The sequence below is a fragment of the Lissotriton helveticus genome, chromosome 3_2 (assembly GCF_964261635.1).
Source record: "Lissotriton helveticus chromosome 3_2, aLisHel1.1, whole genome shotgun sequence".
In the NCBI taxonomy this organism is placed as follows: Eukaryota; Metazoa; Chordata; class Amphibia; order Caudata; family Salamandridae; genus Lissotriton; species Lissotriton helveticus.
In genome coordinates this window covers 78,156,320-78,180,810 of record NC_136062.1, presented here as the reverse complement: position 1 = coordinate 78,180,810, position 24,491 = coordinate 78,156,320, and the positions used below count along the sequence as shown (strand labels likewise).

General features: G+C 43.9%; 1 protein-coding gene across 2 annotated transcripts in view; it reads right to left on the bottom strand.

The window, feature by feature from the left end:
* The window catches only part of SCG3 (secretogranin III), a 272,632-nt gene that overhangs the window by 205,662 nt on the left and 42,479 nt on the right, over positions 1–24,491 (bottom strand). For both annotated transcript variants that reach the window (XM_078684829.1, XM_078684830.1), the window contains 2 exons: positions 12,852–13,032; positions 5,507–5,623 (listed from right to left, as the gene is read on the bottom strand). In XM_078684829.1, the coding sequence (XP_078540955.1) occupies positions 5,507–5,623; positions 12,852–13,032 (298 nt within the window). The remainder of the gene's footprint in view (positions 1–5,506; positions 5,624–12,851; positions 13,033–24,491) is intronic.

The window sequence follows — 24,491 nt, the reverse complement described above, 5'->3', positions numbered from 1 at the left end:
TCAGGCTCACTAGTAGCATTTAATTTACAGCCCCTGGGCACATGCAGTACCATTTAATAGGGACTTACAAGTAAATTAAATGTGGAAAATTATATATGTAGCATGTTTTAGGCAGAGAGCACAAACACTTTACCACTGGTTAGTGTTGAAAAATGGGTTCAGCAACAGAGGGGAGACCCTGCCAAAAGGGTCAGGTCCAAAATCAATCATTAAAGACATGTAAATAACAATGTTCTCTAAACATTAATGGTGAGCAGAGATCTCAGATGTTGCTTATGTAATTTAAGAACACACACAAACGGCCTATGGTTCCCTAGATTTGTACAGGGCGTACACAGTGTTTACTTCCTGGTTCTTTTTGACCTTGTTAACAGCGTAGCCATCTACAGGTAAACTTCTGTAGTGAGCATATGCTTCTACTGAGGTAGAAATAACTACAGTACAACCACAGAAGCCTATTAGGGATAGTCACAGATAGCAACACTATCCACAGAGAATTTATTTTTGTTGCTATGGCAGTTTATAGACTCTGTATTGCCAGGGCTTGGTTAGATAAGAACCCTCCTGCAATGCATGTATGGCTGGCTAATTTATTGGCGACTTATAATTTGGAAAAGAACATAAGTAGTCTAATAATGATAGCTTTCATCACCATTCATTTTTTGACAGGTGGGAACGCCCCCCGGAAGTGACGTAGGAGCCGGAAGTCCCGCCCCCGGAAGTCCCGCCCCGGAAGTTCCGCTCCGGAAGTCCCTCCCTGGATGTCCCGGGCTGAAAGTCCCGGGCCGGAAGTCCAGGGCCGGAAGTCCAGGGTCTGAGGGTGCCCCCCAGAGGGGCAGTGGTGGATGTGGGGCAGGTGTAGGGTACGAGTGCCGTTCACACATGAATTAATGGATGTGTGTCATGTGTGTAGAGTGATGGTGTGGGGGTAGCTAGGGCTAGCGGCAAGGCAGGCAGTAGGGCCTACAGGAGTGTTTAGGGTTGTGGGAAGGATGAGCAGAGACCTACCTGTATGCGCCATGCTTGTTGGGCAAGGAGGGACATGTCCGGGCATGCAGAGACATGTCTGGGCATGTCCATTGGCTAGTAGAGGCTGCAGGCTGGTGTTGCTTGAGCAGCATCGTGGTCCATCTGTGGAATGGGAGCCCTAGAGTGTTGCAGGGTCTTTTTTTGACGATAGGCCAGTCCCCAGGAGGCGTGTCTGATGGCGATGGTGTTCCTGAGTGGTGGCCTGTTGTGTAGGGGGGCGTAGCCACAGCCAGCAGAGGGATGGAAAGCCATTGGCCCCAAAAAAGGCGGGAAGCTAGACCATTGGGTTGCTGCGGCTGTAATTTTGCTGCCTATTTTTTAAAAGGCTGTACTGTAAAATGACAGCCGTTATGAAAATAAATAAATAAAGACAATAAAATAAAGACAATTGTTTTGCAATTGTGGCTTCTTCCTACGCGTGGGGTAATGTATTTGGGCTGATAAACTTGGTCATCTTGTAAATCAACAGCAGTGGGTTGGCAACATGTCCATGCAGTGTTCTGTAACATGGTGGACGGTCCTCCATCAGCCCCTAGACTGCTAGGGTGCCTGTGCAATATTTTGCATAGCCTAAGTTTTAAAGTGCCTGGTGTAAAATGATTCCTGTTATGAAAAGGAAAAAATAAATAAATAAATATTTTAAAGTTCGCTGATGTAAATGGTGTCTGTATGGAAACCAAAATAAGGGAAATAAATAAAAACACGGGTTGTGCAATTGTCACTTCTTTCTTTCTAAAGGAAGCTAATGTTTGAGGAATGATAAACACGGGCCAGCATGTAATGCATCAGTGGTGGTTGGGTAACAGGACAGTGTGTGGTTCTTTATCATGCTACGGTGCTGTCACAGACCTAAATAGTAAAGTTTCTGGTGCATCATAATGCACAGACAAAGTTGAAATGCAAGATGTAAAATGTCACCTTTATGAAATGGAAAAATAAAAAATATTTTAAGATCTCTGCTGTAAAATGATCTCAGTTATGAAAAACAAAATAAATGAAATAAAAGACATGTGTTGTGCATGAGTGGTTTATTTCTAAGTGAGGGTAATGTGTAGGCGTTTATTAATATGGGGCAGTATGTAGGGACAGGTGAGTGGGCTGTGAAACAGGGTAGTGTATGTTTCCTTTAACCTGGTAATGTGTTGTCACAAACCTAGACTGTCAGTTCCCTGGGGCAACATTATGCACAGCCTATTTGAAAGTCTCTGGTGTAAATGACATTAAGTACGAAAATAAAAAAAAAATTAAAAATAAAGTCTTGTGTTATGCAACTGAGACTTTGCTCTACCTGTGAGTGTGGGGACATGGCTGATAAACATGGCATTCTTGTACAACATGCACAGAGTTCAGCAACACTGCTAGGTATATTTTTGTAACTGCAAAATAGACTGCCACAGCCCAGAAAGGGCTGGATGGTACAAATTCCACAAAAGGCGGCAAACCAGTTATGGAGTTGTAACCTGGTGAAGAAAAAATGCTTTTTCAGCCCAGATAGAGCGGGGCGGACCCGCGTTTCATAAGAGCGGCAAGCTAAAATGTAAGTTTGCTGATGTAACATTTTCAGCGCCTAAAAGAAGGTTAAGACACCAAGAGGCACGACGTGGGAGACAGTTGGTATGGCCTGATAAGCACCGACCTACGGTGAGAGAGTGGCGCGAAATGTGTACATCAGCAAACTTACATTTTAGCTTGCCGCTCTTATGAAACGCGGGTCCGCACCGCTCTATCTGGGCTGAAAAAGCATTTTTTCTTCACCAGGTTACAACTCCATAACTGGTTTGCCGCCTTTTGTGGAAGTTGTACCATCCAGCCCTTTCTGGGCTGTGGCAGTCTATTTTGCAGTTACAAAAATATACCTAGCAGTGTTGCTGAACTCTGTGCATGTTGTACAAGAATGCCATGTTTATCAGCCATGTCCCCACACTCACACGTAGAGCAACGTCTCAGTTGCATAACACAAGACTTTATTATTTTTTATTTTTTTTTCGTACTTAATGTCATTTACACCAGAGACTTTCAAATAGGCTGTGCATAATGTTGCCCCAGGGAACTGACAGTCTAGGTTTGTGACAACACATTACCAGGTTAAAGGAAACATACACTACCCTGTTTCACAGCCCCCTCACCTGTCCCTACATACTGCCCCATACTAATAAACGCCTACACATTACCCTCACTTAGAAATAAACCACTCATGCACAACACATGTCTTTTATTTCATTTATTTTGTTTTTCATAACTGAGATCATTTTACAGCAGAGATCTTAAAATATTTTTTATTTTTCCATTTCATAAAGGTGACATTTTACATCTTGCATTTCAACTTTGTCTGTGCATTATGTTGCACCAGAAACTTTACTATTTAGGTCTGTGACAGCACCGTAGCATGATAAAGAACCACACACTGTCCTGTTACCCAACCACCACTGATGCATTACATGCTGGCCCGTGTTTATCATTCCTCAAACATTAGCTTCCTTTAGAAAGAAAGAAGTGACAATTGCACAAACCGTGTTTTTATTTATTTCCCTTATTTTGGTTTCCATACAGACACCATTTACATCAGCGAACTTTAAAATATTTATTTATTTATTTTTTCCTTTTCATAACAGGAATCATTTTACACCAGGCACTTTAAAACTTAGGCTATGCAAAATATTGCACAGGCACCCTAGCAGTCTAGGGGCTGATGGAGGACCGTCCACCATGTTACAGAACACTGCATGGACATGTTGCCAACCCACTGCTGTTGCTTTACAAGATGACCATGTTTATCAGCCCAAATACATTACCCCACGCGTAGGAAGAAGCCACAATTGCAAAACAATTGTCTTTATTTTATTTTATTTATTTATTTATTTTCATAACGGCTGTCATTTTACAGTACAGCCTTTTTAAAAATAGGCAGCAAAATTACAGCCGCAGCAACCCAATGGTCTAGCTTCCCGCCTCTTTTGGGGCCAATGGCTTTCCATCCCTCTGCTGGCTGTGGCTACGCCCCCCTACACAACAGGCCACCACTCAGGAACACCATCGCCATCAGACACGCCTCCTGGGGGCTGGCCTATCGCCCAAAAAAGACCCTGCAACACTCTAGGGCTCCCATTCCACAGATGGACCACGATGCTGCTCAAGCAACACCAGCCTGCAGCCTCTACTAGCCAATGGACATGCCCAGACATGTCTCTGCATGCCCGGACATGTCCCTCCTTGCCCAACAAACATGGCGCACACAGGTAGGTCTCTGCTCATCCTTCCCACAACCCTAAACACTCCTGTAGGCCCTACTGCCTGCCTTGCTGCTAGCCCTAGCTACCCCCACACCATCACTCTACACACATGACACACATCCATTAATTCCTGTGTGAACGGCACTCGTACCCTACACCTGCCCCACTTCCACCACTGCCCCTCTGGGGGGCGCCCTCAGACCCTGGACTTCCGGCCCTGGACTTCCGGCCCGGGACTTCCGGCCCGGGACTTCCGGGGCGGGACTTCCGGGGGCGGGACTTCCGGCTCCTACGTCACTTCCGGGGGGCGTTCCCACCTGTCAAAAAATTAATGGTGATGAAAGCTATCATTATTAGACTACTAACATATATGCTCGAAAAGGCAGGAAAGGGAGGCGTTTAGGCTTAAGAATATGGGACCCTCTTAGAAGATGGCGAGAGGGCTTGGGGTTGCTATGAATAAGTTGGAATCAGTTGAAGTAATCTTTGACGAACTCTGCATATGATTTGAAAAGAAATGTATTCTATTAGGTTAATGAAGTTCATATGATGAAGTAGTCTATGATGAAGTACCTATATGAGTTGGTATGATTTGAAAGGAAATGTACTGTTATGATTTAAGGAAATTAGGGTATCTGATGAAGTGCGCTGTAATGTGCTAACTGTGCAATAGTAAAAATAAAAATATTAAAAAAAAAAAAAACAACCACAGAAGCCTGCCCAGGACATTCACCAGGTCCTTCTAATCCCTGAGCTACTCAGCATTCAAAGGTACCTTTCTATTATGCTGTTTCATAACATATTTTCAAGGACTATGATAGAGAGCCCTGCTCAATCAGGGCTCTCTAAAACGTGGTTAGTATTAGTATATGATTTACTCTTCCTGTGACCAAGTATACAGGACATCATATGTCTTATGTGTTCAAACTGTACATATGGCAACCTTGCCACAAAGTGTGCAGTGGCAGTCTGTTATTTTATCCTTTCAGTCCTGTAGTAACGTGGTCTATTTTGAGAGTTGTAGCTTTCAAGCTGGGTTTGGGATTTTTTTTTACATCCATTAAAACATATTCAACTGTGTTAAGCATTCTTGTCTTTCACAGGGTACATTTAACATTGGAAAATATAATATGCACATATCGAGAGCTTTTTGACAATTCACAGGCTGTGTAACAATTCATGAAAACATCAAGAAGCATATCAGCTCACTTTCTACTTAGTTGAGTAAATGAAGTAGATAATCTCACCCAAGTAGGAAACTCCTTCCTCTGGTGTAATTGTTCCGTATTTAACCATCATCTTCACAAAATCAATCAATGTCTTCATTATGGTAATCAATGTTGCTTTCTCCTTTGCTTCTGTCTCTGTAAGGTAGTATTCATGCATATAAAGTATGTTTCTCACAAGCCATACTCGTTTCATTTCAATTCTGTGTGTGCAATATTGTATGGAGTGTTCTTCAGTGAAGGGATTCAGAGCATTTTGCATTGCACATTATACAGAGACAATGAATCAAATGTATGTAAATCAGTATTAAGGAAATGTTACATAAGTCAAAGATTACAAGTTGTAGAAATCACGTCATCCATACCAATAATCAGTACATTTTAGGAGTGTTTGGTCTGAAGAAGCACAAACACTGGATTTAAAATGTACCACAGTGGTTAAGGATTGCATTACCAATAAGAATGTATTTCTACCCAAACTAACCCGTTTTAGCAACATTAGGATAATGAAAGACCGGTGGGAAGTATCAGTTTTCCATCCTATGCCTTGCAGTTTGCATGCACCACCTTTGATAACAGATTATAGCTCACTCTGCTATATTGGGATTGTAATTTATGAACTGCATTACCAAAAGGATCTCAGTGACAAAAGCAGTAGCCCAATGAGATCTCCACATAAAATACAATTCTGTGATGTGCATGTTACACATTCTTTGCGGCAAGCATATTAACCCTCTGGGCTACTATATGATGAATCAGAACTGCCACTTAACAAAACTCATCTCTCGCTAGCAGGAATATTGATCACCAGAGCTATTGTGACATTTTTATTGTTGCCTGAAAACTGTCTGACACAAAAGAAACTCTGCAGCGAATCCTCTTAAACCTGTCTGCTATTTCCAAACACAGTGCCCAACCCCCACAAAGTCAGCACCACATGAGGGATTTATCCTGTCTCTGGAACACTGGAATACAAGAGGTGGAAGTGAAAATGTCAATAAAATCCCTACATCGCCCATATCCCCCGTATGAGAGTCACATGGGACCACTCATTTTAAACAAAGTTTTAAGTGGTGCATAAAGTGGTTTGCGGTGGATTGGTTACATCGACAGGCACACTATATGCTTTTCACTTTTATTTGCATCAGTGTTAGGGACTCATTTGCAAGAATGTCGGCAACTAGACAAACACAACAGTCTCTCTCTGGCTTTTTACTACAGACGAATGGGAATGAATTAGTGAAAAAATATTTAAATACACAAATTTACTGAGAGCAATGTGTGGGTAGGGCATCAGGATGGGTACTCTTAAGCTAACCCTTGTCTGTATAATCCCTGCGGAGAGGCACAGTGAGCCATGCTCAACAGGTGTCTCACAGACATGTCCTCCTGCCAGAGTAAACACTGAGTGCTACCTCCGAATATTCAGACAACTGGAATCTGATTTACTAAAAGAGGCTGCACTGTGATATTGTTTATCGGACAAACAAAAGAAGTAGGAAGATTGCCAAATAGGGCAGAAAAGCACCGCACTGGCACTTTCTAGTCGACACCGGCAAGTAAAATAGTGTGACGCATGGAGGCGCTGTCTAATTTGGAAATGAATAATACCACAGTTGTTTATCAATTCAATATACATTAAAAAGGACTAATGCCTGCTGCCCAAGCCATCCTTATAGTGTTGGCTGCTTGGAATAGTGTGAATCGTCAAACGTATAGGAGTGTGATAGTTAGTAGTTGTATTGGTACGGTCATGGGCAGTCCTAGCAGGGATAATGAGTGGTACAAGCTGTAGTGGTCTTCTGATGGGGGCCCTGGCACTTAATTTTTTACAAGTTAAATATAGCAGAAAAGTGCCTGACCGAGTGCTATACTGTAGGCCAGTGGTTCCCAAACTTTTGACTCCTGAGGACACCCATTGAGTCACCGATGGAAGCCGGGGACACCCAAGCAATTTGTAGGATTTAAATTTCAAACATTAAAACAGTAATTAGTAAAAAAATTAACACACATCTGCACACAAAACAAATACTCAAATTACTAATGCTTTTAGGGGCATATTTACAAGCCCCTATCACCATGGGAACATCACTTTTTGAGACGTTCCCTTGGCGGTAGGGGCTTTGCCTTATTTACAAGACAACGTTAAGCCACTTAACGTGGCTTAACAGTTCCTTATAAATAAGACACCCCTTTCACACAATGCTTAGCGTGAAAGGGGTGGGCAGTTGGTGTTGTGGTGGGCGTTTCCCCTGCAACCCCCATTGATTTTGACGCTGCCCCCTATTTACAAGAGCAGTGTAAATAGGAAGCAGCGCCAAAATTAAGACCAGGGAAAACCTGGTCTTAACTTGGGGAAACAAGTAGAAATGCGTCATTTCTCCTCGTTTTTGCAAAACGCCTTGGATTGTTTATGTTCAGGAAAGCGACCCTTCCTGCACATCAACAATCTTTTTTAAAAAAATGACATTTTGTAACTTCCATGTGTGATGCATTAAGCAGCACACATAGAAGTGACAAAATAACATTTCAAGATTGTTTATGTGCAGGAAGGAGGACCTTCCTGTACATAAACAATCTTCCCCTGTTAAGTGTAGCGCCAGCGCAGGGGAAACGCAGGGCTGCACCATATTCTTGTAAATATGGTACAGCCCTGCGTTTCTGAAGTAGTGGAGTGTGTTGTTAAGCCAAGGAGGCTGGTCTGAAGAAGCACAAACTCAAGGCGTGCTGGTCTGGAGAAGCACAAACTCAGGATTCAGAATATAACTCAGTGGTTAGCATTGACTTTAACAATAAACATGTATTTCCACCCAAATAAACCTTTTTAGAAACATTGGGATACTGAAAGACTGAGAAAAAACATAAGTCACTAACTTGTACCTTGCAATTTGCAAGCAGCTATTAGCTGCCACTAGACACAACTCTCATGTCTCTCCAACAGGGGAATTAATCACTGTTGTTATCTTGACGCTTTTATTGTTATTTGAAAACTGCTAATGAAACAAGATACTTTGCTGTGCTTTTAAAACTGCTGCCTGCAGATCCCCTGGGAATGTGTCAGGGAACCCTGGGGGTCCGCGGACCACAGTTTGGGAAACCCTGCTGTAGGCATTTACTGTGGGTGTATAGTCATTCTGGCAAATACATCCTTTCACCATGGATTCCTGGTAGCATTGTATGGGCATCTTCATATATGATACTATAACACCAGCTATCAACCCGTAATCCATAGAGTACAACAGAAGGCTGTATCTTTGTTTCAGACAACGATAGACCAGAGTTGGGCGCTATACTGGTGAGACTGCAGGGAATAAAATGGACTGAGTTAGCTGTTGCCATTAGTGGTGGTGAGCATTTATGGGTGCAACCACGGAGAGGTGGGCAGTCTGCTTATAAACTCGAGGAGTTACAATAACAAGAATATTAGACACCTTCTGTAGCAGCCATTGAGGCATGGAAAGACCTTGGACTTCCTGAGTACACCTGGTCTGACACTGAACCTCAAGATGAGCTGAGAGTACACATCATCCACCATCTTTGGTTGTGGAAAGGCAAATGTTTCAACACTTTTCTTTTTTGCTGGTGCAAACCCATGCCTCCACAGAGGACCGCACCTTAGTGAAAGGCAGACCGGCTATTTGAAGCCACCAGTCTACCTTTCTCTGGAGACAAATGCAAAAAGAACAATTGAGGGACAAAATGTTGAACAATATCAAACATTCACTCCAGTACAGAGAACTGGGCCTAAATCCATAGATTTTTGCTCCCCGTGTCATTCCAGTATAAACCCAGCCATATGCAAATCAGTCTTGACCCTGCTCCCCATGGGAACAGTCCAGCCCACACTGCCAGGCTAGGTCTTCCCTCGTCCAGAAATAAGCATCCTGGGACTGTTTTCAGGGTTTCCTCCCTCATCAGCCAGGCAAGCTTGACTCCAGTGACATGGAGAGCACGGTACCCTCTTGACTTACAGTGGCATGGAGAGCACAAGACCCCTGTCTGGGGATACCTGTCCTACTCGTGGTGACAAATGCAAAAAGAATAATTGATTTACAGAATGTTGAACAACGTCAAACATTCACCCCAGTACAAAGCTCTGGGCTTAAATCCATCGTTTTGTTGCCCCCCATGCCATTCTAGTTGAAAACCAGCCTTATGCAAATCAGTCTTGACCCTGTTCCCCAGGGGAACAGTCAGGCCTGAATGGCCAGGCCAGTTCTTCCTTGGACCGGAAGCAAGCATCCTGGGATCCATTTCGAGGTTTTCACCTCTTATCAACCAGGCCAGCTTGACTCCAGTGGCATGGAAAACACCGGACCTAGGTCTGGGCTTACCTGTCCCACTCGGGGTGACAAATGGAAAAAGAACAATTGATGGACAGAATGTTGAACAATGTCAAACAGTCACCCCTGTACAGAGATCTGGGCCTTAATCCATCATTTTTTTGCTACTCATGCCATTCCAATTTAAACCCAGCCATATGCCGATCAGCCTTGACCCTGCTCCCCATGGGAACAGTCCAGCCTGAATTACCAGGCCAGGTCTTCCCTGGACTGAAAACAAGCATCCTGGAACCGGTTTCAGGGTTTCACCCCTCATCAGCCAGGCTAGCCTGACTCAAGTGGCACAGAGAACATAGGACCCACGTCTGGGCATACCTGTCACACTCAGGGCGGCACATGCAAAAAGAACAATCAATGGACAGAATGTTGAACAATGTCAAACATTCACCCCAGGAAGTTCGAGTTGGACAGTTCCCATGAGGAGCTGGGTCAAGACTGATTTGCATATGCCTGGGTCCAAACTGTGATGGGGTGGTGAGCAAAAGAACAATGGATTAAACCAAGATCTTTATGACTGGGGGTGAATGTATGCATTGTTCAGCATTCCGTCCATCAATTGTTCCTTTTGCTTTTATCGCCCTTAGTGGGAAGGGTATGGACGTGGGTCCCAAGCTCACTGCGCCACTGGATTCAAGCTAGCATTGCTGATGAGGTGTGATGCCCCAAAACAGGTCTCAGGATGTTTGTTTCCAGTCCAGAGAGGACCTGGCTTGGCAGTTCGGGCTCGACTGTTCCCATGAAGAGCAGGGTCAAGACTGATTTGCATATGGCTGGGTCTAAACTGTGGTGGCATGGTGATCAAAAGAACAATGGATTAAACCCAGATCTTTGTGACTGGGGGTGAATGTTTGCATTGTTCAGCATTATGTCCATAAATTGTTCCTTTTGCTTTTTTCACTGGAGACGGCAGACAGCCTTCATTTCAAAGGGTGGCACAGATCCTCTTGCAAGGGGGTGCAATCCTTTTTTTGTATTATCTTTCACCAAACATCTCATTGAGCAATTCCATCTAGTCAGTTGTTTATTTCACTGTAAGGCGTTACTTTTGAAGGTACTGATGCCTTCTCTTGTTTTTGATAGTTCTATTCTGGTCTCAGGCTGTTGGAATGCCAACTCTAAAACTTTAAATACTCTACCATGTAGTTTATAACTGTACCATTGATGGAAATTTGGCTAGGAGAAACCTCAAAATCGCAAGAAGCAAGGGGAATATCATCAAGCCATGCGATAATTATCGCTCAGCGCTCTTAGCGCGAGGATAATTATCGCCGGGCCAACTCTGAATTTTATCACGGGGATGGCATGCTATCAGCAACGCTTATCTCCAAATTGCTAAAATTCAGAGCGCAAGCTGCCAATTGTGCGATTATCACTGGAAATACAGCGATAATCGCACAAGGTTTGGCAAAAGCTTGCTGATAGGGAAAGGCATACTTAGCCATGATATCCACCTTACATAGGATATCATGGCTAAGTCAGTTTTGAAGCAGGTGTAAGGAAAGTAGCGATAACAGAGGTTATCTCTACTTTGCTTGTCGCTCTGCAGGTTAGCATGCCCATTGATAATTGGAGAAATGTCGCTTAGCGACATTTCTCCAGTTATGTGACATTTCTCCAGTTATGTCAGGACAGGAATGTCCACTTTGAATCTCATTAGAGATGCAAAGATGGGCGATGGGGGGAAAGGGCGATAATGCAAGGATTCACGGGATAGCGTGACCTTGCTGATTAGCTAAATTGGCGATAATTTTATCCCCGGGGCTTGATGATATGCCCCTTAGTGTTAAAATACTGCAATGTGAAATACTCTTTAAACCTAGATTTGAGAGGCGACACATAGTTGGTCAGTAGCCATGATCATGACTCAAGTCCTTACCATGAAACAAAAACAATAAACACTCATGCAAAAACATACATTTTTAAGCTACACATGGCTCGATCTTGTAGCACAACAGCAACAGTGCCACTTGCCCTCTAATGCATTATAACAGGAAAATGATTAAATTAACATCTCTAAGATATGGTTTAGCATGGTGAAATTTCATTTAGAAATTGGTGTTTTATCATATCACACTTCTGCTGGCCTGATTATGTCTGCCCCGGAGGTGTATACAGAATGTATAGCACCTGATAAAATTCGGATACCCCTGTGTTTGGAAGTCATCGTGTACAGAAAATTTCACCTACCACGAATTTACCCTGATAATGAGACATAACACATGGATGCTGGGGCTTACTGCATCTCTTGGTGTATATATGGAATTGTTCACAAAATTCAACGGGATTTGCAAACTTTATCGTATTTGATAACTACTGGGTGTGCTAATCACACCATTTTTAATTGTGGTTGCTGCTCAAGCAGGAGTTTGCACAAAGATGGCCACCTACTAGGGGACTTGTAACCAGACATTATTAATTGCCTTATTTGTGGAAATGACCAAGGACGTCTTCAATCAGTAACCACTCCCATGTATGTCATTTAGTATACAAGGATTGAGACGCCCTTGAGGGGTGAGGGTCTTCTCCCATACAACTCTGCCAGCAGCAGTCACGCATTGGTTGCAGCGGAATATAATGCGTGGTAAGCATCCACGAGGTTTAGGCAGCTGGGGCAGTAGATTATACTATTGTGAGCAGGATCTCTCATTAACAACCAACCCTCGGTTATCTCTGCCTTTCTACTGGACAATGTGATATACATTGTTCTCTCTGGCACTGCAGTTACGATGCACTTTGAGCAAGTATAGATTAGGGTAGGAAGAGAAGAAGGCAGTCTCATATACCAATAGGGCTAATGTGAGCTGCCATGTCGGCGAGGTCTGTTTTATGTGCAGTTGACCCAATAGGCACTAAATGTCAACCAATCCTAATCCCATCCAGGACACATGTCAGGCAGACCCATCACTGTCTATCTTTTGAGGCTGCATATCCTATGGTGGGAAATGTGCATATCCAGAAATCAATACTGCTTTCTATCTGTAACATCTGTAAAAATTCGGGTGTATGACTCAGTACAACATTACCTGGGTTTAAACTTTTCAGAAGGTGGTAAAAATTTGGGAAATACTCAAGGTCTTCAAAATCATCTTCAGGTGACAGTTCACTACGTCTTTCTACGTCACTGGGGGGCATCCAGGACCTTTCCCCAATGTCACCATTATAAGTTGGGGCTGAGGCGCTTTGATGAGCGTATTTTGCATTCTCCTGTAAAAAAAGTCAAATGAAAAGGAAAGTCACTGAATAAAATAAAAATAAACAAATGGTGAGAAACGTAGAAACTTGCCTCAGCGTTCCATTTTTGTCAAAATATTTGCAGTTTGTATATTTTAGTATCCCCTGAGCTTGGATAGAAGTAAATGATGCAGGCAGGGTATGAAGAAACTAAACCCCAACAGATCAGAACAGTGCAAAATAGTGCCCCCACTCTCATTTTTCTTTAAATTAATTTGAGTCTTTCAATCATGGCTGCTCCCACAATCCGAGTCACCTTGGTTGGAGGCACCAACAAAGTGAATATGACCTGCTTGCCAAGGTAGGCGCTGCACAATGTCACTTCATTTAGAGCACCAGAAATTATTGTTTGAGTCTTGAGGGCATCTTATGTATTCAAAGGTAAAATAGCTCAGTGAACTAGAGCATTCACAGTATGGATTCTGTGCTTAACCTGTAGGTCACAGGTGCGAATCATGGTGGGTCAAATAATTTTTTTATCCATCGTGGATGATAAAATGAGTACCATTCACTTGCTCATTAAATAACACCTGTTTTGAGCACCTCGAGACACGACAAATGGTGTTGCATGCTACGTAACTGCTGTAAATGCTATTATAAAAGTAAAAACTTTCATTTGGGTTCTTAATTTCAATCTCCAAAGATGCACTACAAAAACTATATTTTGTACAACAAAATGTATCATTGACCGAGAGAAGGTAGAGAAAACGAGAATTTGGATAAAAATTTAAGTGTTTCTGTTGTCTCCAAATCAAAAAAGTGTCCAAACAAAAGCCTGTGTGTCTCTATTCCGCATTAAATAGTATTGTATTATTAGGTCTGGCTTGACAGCGCTAGCTCTCATGTGATAAACAGAAACAATTTTTAGGAAATATGTCGGGTGTGCTTTCCTAGAAAAAAGTGCTTATTTACAATGTGATTGACCATCAAAGGGTGCTTTCTCACCCAAAATAGGTACCGTGTTCAAACGTAATAAATAGCACATCGATGTGCAAAGGAAAAAACGCTCCATCAACCCTTTAGTAGTATTTGCTGAGAGCTCTTTTTTCCTCACCCAACATGGTGCCGTACTGAAACTGAATGACGCAGCACAGCAGATGCATTGCTGAAACGGGCTTCCGATCCAGGCCATCTTTGTATATAAAGAGGCGCATTACCGGTTTGGAGATGAGGGGGGGGGGGGGGGGGGGGGCTGGCCGTAAACGTGCACGGAGAGCAGTGCACGGGTGAGGAATGGGATCCAGCGCAGGAAGTGTCACTCACTCTAGTTGGATGTGCACGGTGCAGGGCTCCTGCAGAGGCCATCACGGGTGCATGAGGTTAATAGGCTTTGTGAAGCTGTCTGGGCGAGGGTCACCTGGCTTGTCGCGAAAGGTAAACAAACAGCAATTGTTCTCCTTTCATTTTACGCCCTTCTTGCAAAGGCCACTGGCGTCTCAAGAGGGAAGTCAAATGGGGCCCATACCCCATTGTCCTGACTCCTCGTTCTTAGCGGTTGACTGTTGCTCCATGCCACAAGGGACACAGGGAGCTACAAGCACTGGCATAGCCAACAGGTCTCACCTTTGGGACCTATTAGCTTTGCCAATAACTTAATTCTCCACAGCATCCTGATGTGGTGCACCACGGTTAAATAAGGGAAGCCACACGGGTCTGGGGCGCAGAAGCTGCATGGAGTGTGTGGGTGGGGAGAAGCAACAGGGAGGGCCCGCAGGGTGAGTCAACAGGTGGGAGAGAGAGCAATGTGGGGCAGAAATGGCAGGGGAGAAAAGCCAATGGGCAAGAGAAAGAGCAATGTGGTACTGGGAGCGGAGAGAATCACACTTGTGAGAAAGCTATGCAGAGGGATGAACATACAAAGGTGAGACATCACAGAGGGGGTGGGGTAGAACCACAGGAGCAAGAGAGTAGCACAGAGAGGAGTGGATAAGCACACTAGAGAGACAGCTGAAAAACACATGCACTCAGGGCGTATTTAAACATAAAGAAGTGATGGAAAAGCAAGCACTGGAAGAATACATGCGTCCATTCTCCAGGGAAGGGACAAACACATTAAGAGGAAGGGTCGCCCACACACACACTGACAAAGAAGCATACCGAGGAGAGTGACATGGAAGCCAACCAACAGTTGTTGGGACTCTAGACCCATTGTAACTAACAATATAGTGCGCAGCACAAGCATTGTCTAGTAGGAGAGACCTAAAAAACAGACACTACACTTTGCAACACACTTTAATATGTCAAACTGCTTTTTATTGCAAATCATCAATTCTTTGACTACGACCCTACATATATATGAATGCACATAGATCAGTGGTCGAAGTAGGCAGGATCAGAGGAGTATGATGTGCCCATACTTTTTTATTTTCAGAAAAACATTTCCCCTACTTATTGTGGAAAGACAACCATCCTGGGTCAGTAAACTCCGACAGATGAAATGCTTCAGCTGAAGCATAAGGAAGGGGGTCTCCTGTGCTCTGGAAAAGATGTGGTGTAACAGCCATAGCTGCTGACTTTGCAACTGGAGAACCAGGTTTGAGTCTCGGCATTGCTTCAACAGTCTGTGATTCTGAGCAAATCACTTAATCTACCTGTACCTACTAAAAAGGAAAGTGTCCTTGTGTAATGCAACTAGTGCTCATGTAAAGCGCTCCAATACCTTAGTTTGAGTTTGCGCTATATAAAACTGCAACAACAACAAACAAGCATTTGCAATGCAATAGGTCTCGCATTAGGAAAGTTTGAGCTATTGGTATTGTAACTTACACATTTTTTATTTATGTGTTGGTTTTGAAAATAGCTAAATTAATAGCTTTGTCATTTACAATCCCAATAGTTTTAACTTTTGCAAATGTGACACCTATAGCATTTGTAATGCAATATGTGTTGTATTTACGTGACTTAGATGTAATGATATTACAAATAACAGTGGTTTTTAATTTTTTAAAATAATTAATACTTAAAAGTTATTGTAATTTATAATGGCAATAGCTTAACCTTTTGTAAATAACTTTTGTAAAGATTATGTTCAGTGTATTTTATTGTGACGAAAATCCAAGAACAGAAGTGAAATATTAACATCTTTTTGTGACATTTGTAATAAAGCTTGAAACATTGAAAGGATATATTTGAACAAGTTGTTGTTGAATGGTTGCACAGATTGATGCTGTGGTGACGCTGAGTGATGTTGTGGTGACGACGAGTGATGCTGTGGCGTACAGTGATGCTGTGGTAGCGCATAGTGAGTTTGTGGTGCCCCTGAGTGGTGATGCTGTGGTGGGGCTGAGTGATGCTGTGGTGATGCGATAGATTGACAGAGTGAGTGCAATAGATAGATAGAGGGAGGGCAATAGATAGATAGAATGAGTGCGATAGATAGATAGAGTGAGGACGATAGAGAGAGAGCGATAGATAGATAGAGTGAGGGCGATAGATAGATAGATACACAGATAGATAGATAGAGTGAGGGCGATCGATAGATAGACAGATAAAGTGAGGGCGATCAATAGATAGACAGATAGATAGAGTGAGGGCGATTGATAGATAGATAGCTAGAGTGAGTGCGATAGACAGATAGAGTGAGGGCGATAGATAGACAGATAGATAGAGTGAGGGCAATAGATAGATAGAGTGAGGGCGATAGATAGATAGAGGTCGATAGATAGATTGAGTATGGGCAATATACAGAAAGATAGAGTGAGGGAGATAGATAGATAGATAGATAGTTGATAGAGCGAGGGCGATAGATAGATAGAGTGAGGGCAATAGATAGATAGAGTGAGGGAGATAGATAGATAGAGTGAGGGTGATAGATAGAGTGAGGGCGATAGATAGATAGAGTGAGGGTGATAGATAGATAGAGTGAGGGCGATGGAGTGAGGGCGATAGATAGAGTGAGGGCGAAAGATAGATAGAGTGAGGGCGATAGATAGAGAGAGTGAGGGCGATAGATAGAGTGAGGGCGATAGAGTGAGGGCGATAGATGGATAGATAGATAGAGTGAGAGCGATAGATAGATAGATAGATAGATAGATAGATAGATAGATAGATAGATAGATAGATAGATAGATAGATAGATAGATAGATAGATAGATAGATAGAGTGAGGGCGGTAGATAGATAGGTAGATGGATAGATAGATAGAGGGCGACAGTAAACATCCCGTATACGAGAAATTTACTGTGTGCAATTATAATTTTGATTCAACGTTTCAATGCGTCCCCTCGAGCACCTGTGTTATGCTACTAATATAAATGAATTTGCAGATGTTAATCACTGTAACCAAACAAAAGGAGGCGGACATGTGGCCTCTGGCTTCAAAGGCACAAAACCTGAGTTCAGATCGTAGTTCCTGCACATAGGCAAAGCGTCTTATCTGACAGTTTTGTGCTTTCTGAGCGGGCGGGCACAGTGAGTGCTGAGAAGTCGGACTACCAGTGTGCTCATTGTTTTGACTGCCTCCTTACAGTTTTTTTTCTATCCAGACATGAAGTGAAGGCACCTCAGCAAGTTAACTACACCACATATTTCTGCATGCAACAAGAAGTATCTGGGGACTGATTCCAGTCGGGGCGAGTCAGACGTTTATCCTTTTTTAACCAACAAAGTCAGTTTGAAATGGACAGTAAAATAAATAAAACACACTGCACGCCTTCTGCTGTGGGCTCAGAGACGAGAATGGACAGGGAAGGAAGGCCCGGCAGAAGAGCTGTTATGTCTGATGTTTGTGGATGTCTGATGCTTGTGGATGTCTGATGCTTGTGGATGTCTAATGCTTGTGGTTGTGTGATGCTTGTGGATGTGTGATGCTTGTGGATGGATGTCTGATGCTTGTGGATGTTTGATGCTTGTGGATGTTTGATGCTTGTGGATGCTTGATGCTTGTGGATGCCTGACGCTTGTGGATGTCTGATGCTTGTGGATGTCTGATGCTTGTGGATGCCTGATGCTTGTGGATGCCTGATGCTTGTGGATGCCTGATCCTTGTGGACGCCTGATGCTTGTGGACGTCTGATGTTTGTGGATGTCTGATGCTTCTGGATGTCTGATGCTTCTGGATGTCTGATGCTTGTGGATGTCTGATGCTTGTGGATGTCTGATGCTTGTAGATGTCTGATGCTTGTGGTTGTCTGATGCTTGTGGACGCCTGATGCTTGTGGACGCCTGATACTTATGTATGTCTGATGCTTGTGTATTCCTGATGCTTGTGTATGCCTGATGCTTGTATATGCCTGATGCTTCTGGATGTCTGATGCTTGTGTATGTCTGATGCTTGTGGACGTCTGATGCTTGTGGATGCTTGTGGATGTCTGATGCTTCTGGATGTCTGTTGCGTGTGGATGTCTGTTGCTTGTGGATGTCTGTTGCTTGTGGATGTCTGTTGCTTGTGGATGTTTGATGCTTGTGGATGCTTGATGCTTTTGGATGCCTGACGCTTGTGGATGTCTGATGCTTGTGAAGGTCTGTTGCTTGTGGATGTCTGATGTCTGATGCTTGTGGATGTCTGATGCTTGTGAATGTCTGATGCTTGTGGATGTCTGATGCTTATGGACGTCTGATGCTTGTGGATGGCTGATGCTTGTGGATGTCTGATGCTTGTGGATGTCTGATGCTTGTGGATGTCTGATGCTTATGGACGTCTGATGCTTATGGATGGCTGATGCTTGTGGATGTCTGATGCTTGTGGATGTCTGATGCCTGATTCTTGTGGATGTCTGATGTTTGTGGATGTCTGATGCTTGTGGATGTCTGATGCTTGTGGATGTCTGATGCTATGTGCTGTAGTGGTTGAAGCAAAATGTGACTGACACAACAGACCAATCGATGAAGAGAGGTGGCTGAAAGCCATTATATGCAAGTATATCATACATATTTTAATAAAATCAAACGGTCTTGGCAAATGCCAGACCTAAAAAGAAGAATCATTTGTCAAAGCAAATAATTTGACCATAAAACTGAGCCCGACTAACATCGATGCTTTAAAATGTGTACAACAGCACCTTCCTGAATGACCAAGGTCCTAGAACCTGCCACATGTCCATTGTTGCATACTGCTGCTGATCAGTCCACCATATGTCTGTCTGTCTGTCCTAATGCCAGTGGGTGTATGAAACCCTCTCCATCCAGTGTAGGGAGGGCCATCGATGGCCAGCCACACTACTTCCGGTTTGTAAATACAAGAGCAGACCAAGGGGCATCGCCTGTAATGCCACATTGCAAACAACATGGCGGCAAACAGGCAGATAAGAAGCAACTGAGCAACAATACATGTAGAACCCAAAGTCCTTGCTGTGAAATAGCTGCCTTGCAACAGGAGTAGGCACTGACCATGCCGGTCTTTTTGTTACTTTAATGAAACATAATTTATAACACAATGCCTGTTTTGGGAGGAAGTGATGTCCTGTGGTGGCGAAAGCAGGTCCACTTGAAACAGGAAGCAGCACTATGACCTTTCCTCTAATGTTACAGCTTTGTCCGATATTAATGGACCAATAAAAGCCCCGGACATGCATTTCAATTTTACAGCCAATGCGGACAGTTTTACAGTCCGTTGTGTGCAGTCAAGGAGAGAGAACAGAGCTTGACAGTTTCAGCGCTGGGAATATTCGAGCACTGGAAGCTACACCGGTGCATTATTACCCCCCTGGTGTGGTGAAAGAAGGAAAGGAAAACATGATGAAGTCCAGGGCAACTCCAGCCGGGGGCAGTAATGCCCAACCTCCAGGGAGAGGAAGGGGGGAGGGGAGGAGGAGATGTGTACCGCAGGAGAGGGCACACCGAGGCCCAAGGAAGCAGAGGAGGCAACATAGGGAAAGACTAAGAGAAACGACGAGGAAGAGGCATGTATCTCACGAGAAGGCACTCATGCCTAGATACAGGAGGGAGTGACGTAATACAGGGGACACTAAGGCTAGATACAAGGGGGCAGGGATGCGCAGCACTAGAGAAGACAGCAGTATGTCAATACAAAGGGGAAGAGATGTGTGACACAGGAAAAGCAGGGACTCCTAGATACAAGTAGGGATAGTAGGGATAGGTGAGCAACAAAGTAGACTGCAGTAACACCTGGATGCAAGAGTGTAGAGGCATGGAGCATAGCACTGAAGACAACAAGCGCGCGCTGGAGAAATGTGAGCCTGGTGGGGGGACAGGATGGGGCGGGGGAGAGCATTCCTTTGAAGTGTGAAGCTCTCGGCATTGCTGTGGCAGCAAACGGCAAGCGTGTGCACGGGCACATGCACTCGGCGTAATCCGCCTAGTTTAGCTTTCCTGGTTTCAACTCTATAGTCTCGACATCTGCAATGCGCAAGCGCATTGGCAGAGGTCGAGACCTAAAAATGAGGGGGTCGCAGACAGCTAAACAGGCCTTTTTGGAGGGTGCATGCCTGCCTGAAAGAAATGCAAATGTGCAAATCTGGTCACTCTGAAAATGTAAAGGGAGATTGGATGCTGTTATCCACTTTAATTAACAGAATCACTCGAAGCTTCCAAATAACACAGATTTGTTCTTTTTGAGTGGTGTTGTAAGGGAGTTACCATCTGAGCCGTGAAGTGTATGCTTTTAAAAGACAGTAATACAAAATGCACTACATACAGGTTGGGTGCTGCTAAAATCTATATTTTGAAGCACTTTTTTTTATCTAAAACCTGTTTGTGCATTTTATAGCAACCTATTTTATGATTTGTATAATGCAAGTTTAAAATAATTACTTACATATTCACAGTGTTTTCCGTCACAGACTTATCTCGTAGCCTTAAACATACTCAAGTCACTATTCTCCACTGCATCAACCAGGTTTCAATTCTGTGGCTCTGTTTAAACACACAGACCTCTGCAGTGCATTAACTAATAGTGGTTTCATAATGTACAATACTGCATTATTTTATATCTAGTTACCAGAAGGTGAAAGACCAAAAAAAGTTAAAAAAATCATTTTTTTAGCCAGGCTTTTGACCCTGCCCCGTTGCTCACAGCACAACAGTTCCCATCTTTTTTTAATGCACTTTGGGGCTTATTTACAAGCCCCTATCGCCACCACAACATCACTTTTCAGTGACGTTGAGATGGCGATAAGGGCCTCCCCTTAATTTCAAGGCAGCTTTAAGTCCCTTTACAGTGGCATAAGGCTGCCTTGGATATAAGGCACCCATTCGTGCTGTATTAAGCATTCCACCGCAACACCCATTGATTTTGACGCTGCCCCCTATTTACAAGGGCAGCGTAAATAGGAGGCAGCACAAAATTAAGACCAGGGAAAACCTGGCCATAAACAAGCAAAGGAAGGAGAAATGCTTTATTTCTCCTCATTCTTGCTGTTTTCATGTGTGCTGCTTGGTGCAGCACACATAGAAACAGCAAATTGCCTACAATTGTTTATGTGCAGGCAGGTCCCCCTTCCTGCACATAAACAATCACTTTAAAAAAATTCAATTTTGCAACTTCTATGTGTGCTGCATTAAGCAGCACACATAGAAGTTACAGAACGGCATTTAAAGATCGTTTACGGGCAGGAAGGGGAATTTCCTGCACATAAACAATCATCAACACAGGTGCAAGGGTGCCTGTTTTGGCGCTAGGCAGCTAAAGGTATCACCAGCGCAGGGGGAATCGCAGGGCTGCACCATATTCTAGTAAATATGGTGCAGCCCTGCGTTTCTAAAGTGACGAAGCATGTTGTTAGCCTTCTAGACTTAACAACACGCTTCCCCACTTTCCCTGTAAATATGACCCCTCGATCGCTGACATAGATAAAAACACACACACACACGTGCAAAGTCATACATAAACATTTTAAGCCAGCACATACATATTTATGCATGTGTATGCACATACATTGGCATATAAATGCACACACACTTTCCACGAGCACCCTTTGTATGTGGCTCCACCACTTTCATCTTTGGCCCAGTGTGTGCTCACCCAACAACCACCCCTGGAGATGACGGGGGGGCCTTTGACATGGTGGTAGGATGATCTTGTGCACTGCCAGATATGGCTCCGGCTAGACACCAGTGGCCAGGAGTTTTTAGGTCGAGCCTAGAGGCAGCACGCATGTGCTGCTCGCTCTGTGAGACTGCTGTAGTAGAGTACGGGAGAGAAGCCACGTCCACTCTATTCCCATATTTTTCATTGGCTTGTGTCATTGTCTTATGTAAAGGCTACCTTCGGATTCGTTAATAGGCTTGTTAGTCCCTCCTTAGTACAGTCTTGTCTTCATTTGTACCCTCCCATGGCGACTGGCCCTTTTACTTCAGTTGTTACATGGGACCTGTTTTTAGTCTGTAAGCACTATTTACTTTATTAAGTTTCTCTTACTGCAGGCCGGATATGTACTGCTTCAGCTGAAACCGCTTGTGTTCTTTTAAGCAGCACCGCCGCCCCTGTAATAAGGTCGTCTGCTTTCAATCACTTTAACCCGGCATTTCAAGCCCCCAGGTAAACTGGATTTAGAAATGATTAGCAAATTAAGTCATGTGAATTCCAGGTAGCACATAATCCTGTGCTAACGGGCTGAAGCTGACAACAGCACATATGTGTTACATGCCATCTGTACTAAAGCCACCTGATCAGTTGTTTTCAACAGCCTGTTTTATTAACAACAACACCACCACCAATACCACCACCAATACCACCACCATCAATACCACCACCACCACCAATACCACTACCACCACCACCACCACCAATATCACCACAAACAATACCACCACCACCAATACCACCACAAATACCACCACTGATATACTGCTTTATTTGACCTCTCCTCGTAAGTCCCTTATCGTGATCTTTGATATCCTGACCACCTACGGGAGAAACTCAGGACTTTCCATTAACTGGGAGAAATCCTTTTTGTTTGTATTGAAGGGAGACCCTCCAGTCCCTCCGCGAAACTGTCCTATACAGTTCAGAACAGAAGGATTCAAATATTTGGGAATCTTTGTTTCTCTGGACCCCTCGATTAGCTATTCCCGAAATCTTCCTCCCCCTCTCCAAAGGCTTAAGAGTGATATTTCCAACTGGAAGAAGCTTCCTCTTTCATTGTTGGGTAGGGCAGCCCTCTTTAAAATGATGTCCCTCCCCCGTTTTCTCTGTGCTCCGCAAAATACCTTGAATGTGGTACCATCAAGATACTTCCGTGAGATCGAGAGCCTACAGCGGAGTCTGTTGTGGGAAGGCAGGCCCTGCATTGCCTTACAGAATTAAATCATTTGAGGACATGCAGGTGGAATATAATCTGGCGAAATCTGAATACTTCCGTTATGGGCAGGTTTGTCACTCCCTTCTCTCGGCGCTACCCGGGGAGACGAAGCCCCCAGAGGCTCCCCTTCTGGAATACAGGATTCTGGACGGACACCTCCCTGACAAGACGATCTCCTTGATATATAAAAAACTGAATAATCACAGACCTGATCCCCTTGAGGTGCTAAGAGACAAATGGATGCAGGACAGGATAGTGCTCGAGGAAGAGGATTGGCAGACAGCAGTGTCCTCCCCAAGAGAAGTTGCAATCCCGGCCCGCCTGTGACTAGTTCAACTTAAAATTCTCCACGGGATCCCGATTGTTGCATATGGGACTCTCAGATAGGGGCTATGCAAACGACAATGTGGTCTCGTTGGCACCTTTATACATATCATCTGGGAGTGTGAACACATCACTATATATTGGCGCAACATACATGACACTATACATAAGGTCCTTGGGGTCTCTCTCTCACTTGAGGCAAGGAGGTGCTTACTTAACATCTGGGAGCCTACTGACTTGAATACCTCACAGATGCAATGGGCTACTTTGGGTTTCATGATTGCCAAACGAAATATAGCCCAATTGTGGAGAGCGGAGCATCCTCCCACTCTAGAAGTATGGGAAAACAAGTTAGATTGGGGCATGTTTAGGGAGAAAACTTCATATCTTGCGAGGGGATGCCCTCGAAAGTGGTCATTGGTTTGGGGACCTTGGAATAGTTACAGAGGGGGCATTTGTACACCACCCCTGAATGCTGCTCTGGATGATCCCCCCTCTCCGTGAGGTTCCCATACAATTTCAAGCTTTGTTTATCGTGTTACCCCCTGATGTATGCTTGGCTGCTTTGTCTGGCCCCCTGTAATGTGATTTTTGCTGATACTTCTTTCAATAAAAAGAGTTATAAAAGAAAAAAATACCAATACCACTAACACCACCACCATCACCAATACCACCACCTCCGATACCGCCACCAATACCACTACCACCACCACCACCAATGCCACCACTACCACCAATAGCACCACCACCAATACCACTGCCAATACCACCATCAATACCACCACTACCAATACCACCATTACCAATACCTTCACCACCACCACTAATACAACCACCACCAATACCCCCACCATTACCACCACCAATACCACCACCATCAATAACAACACGTCCACCAATACCACCACCA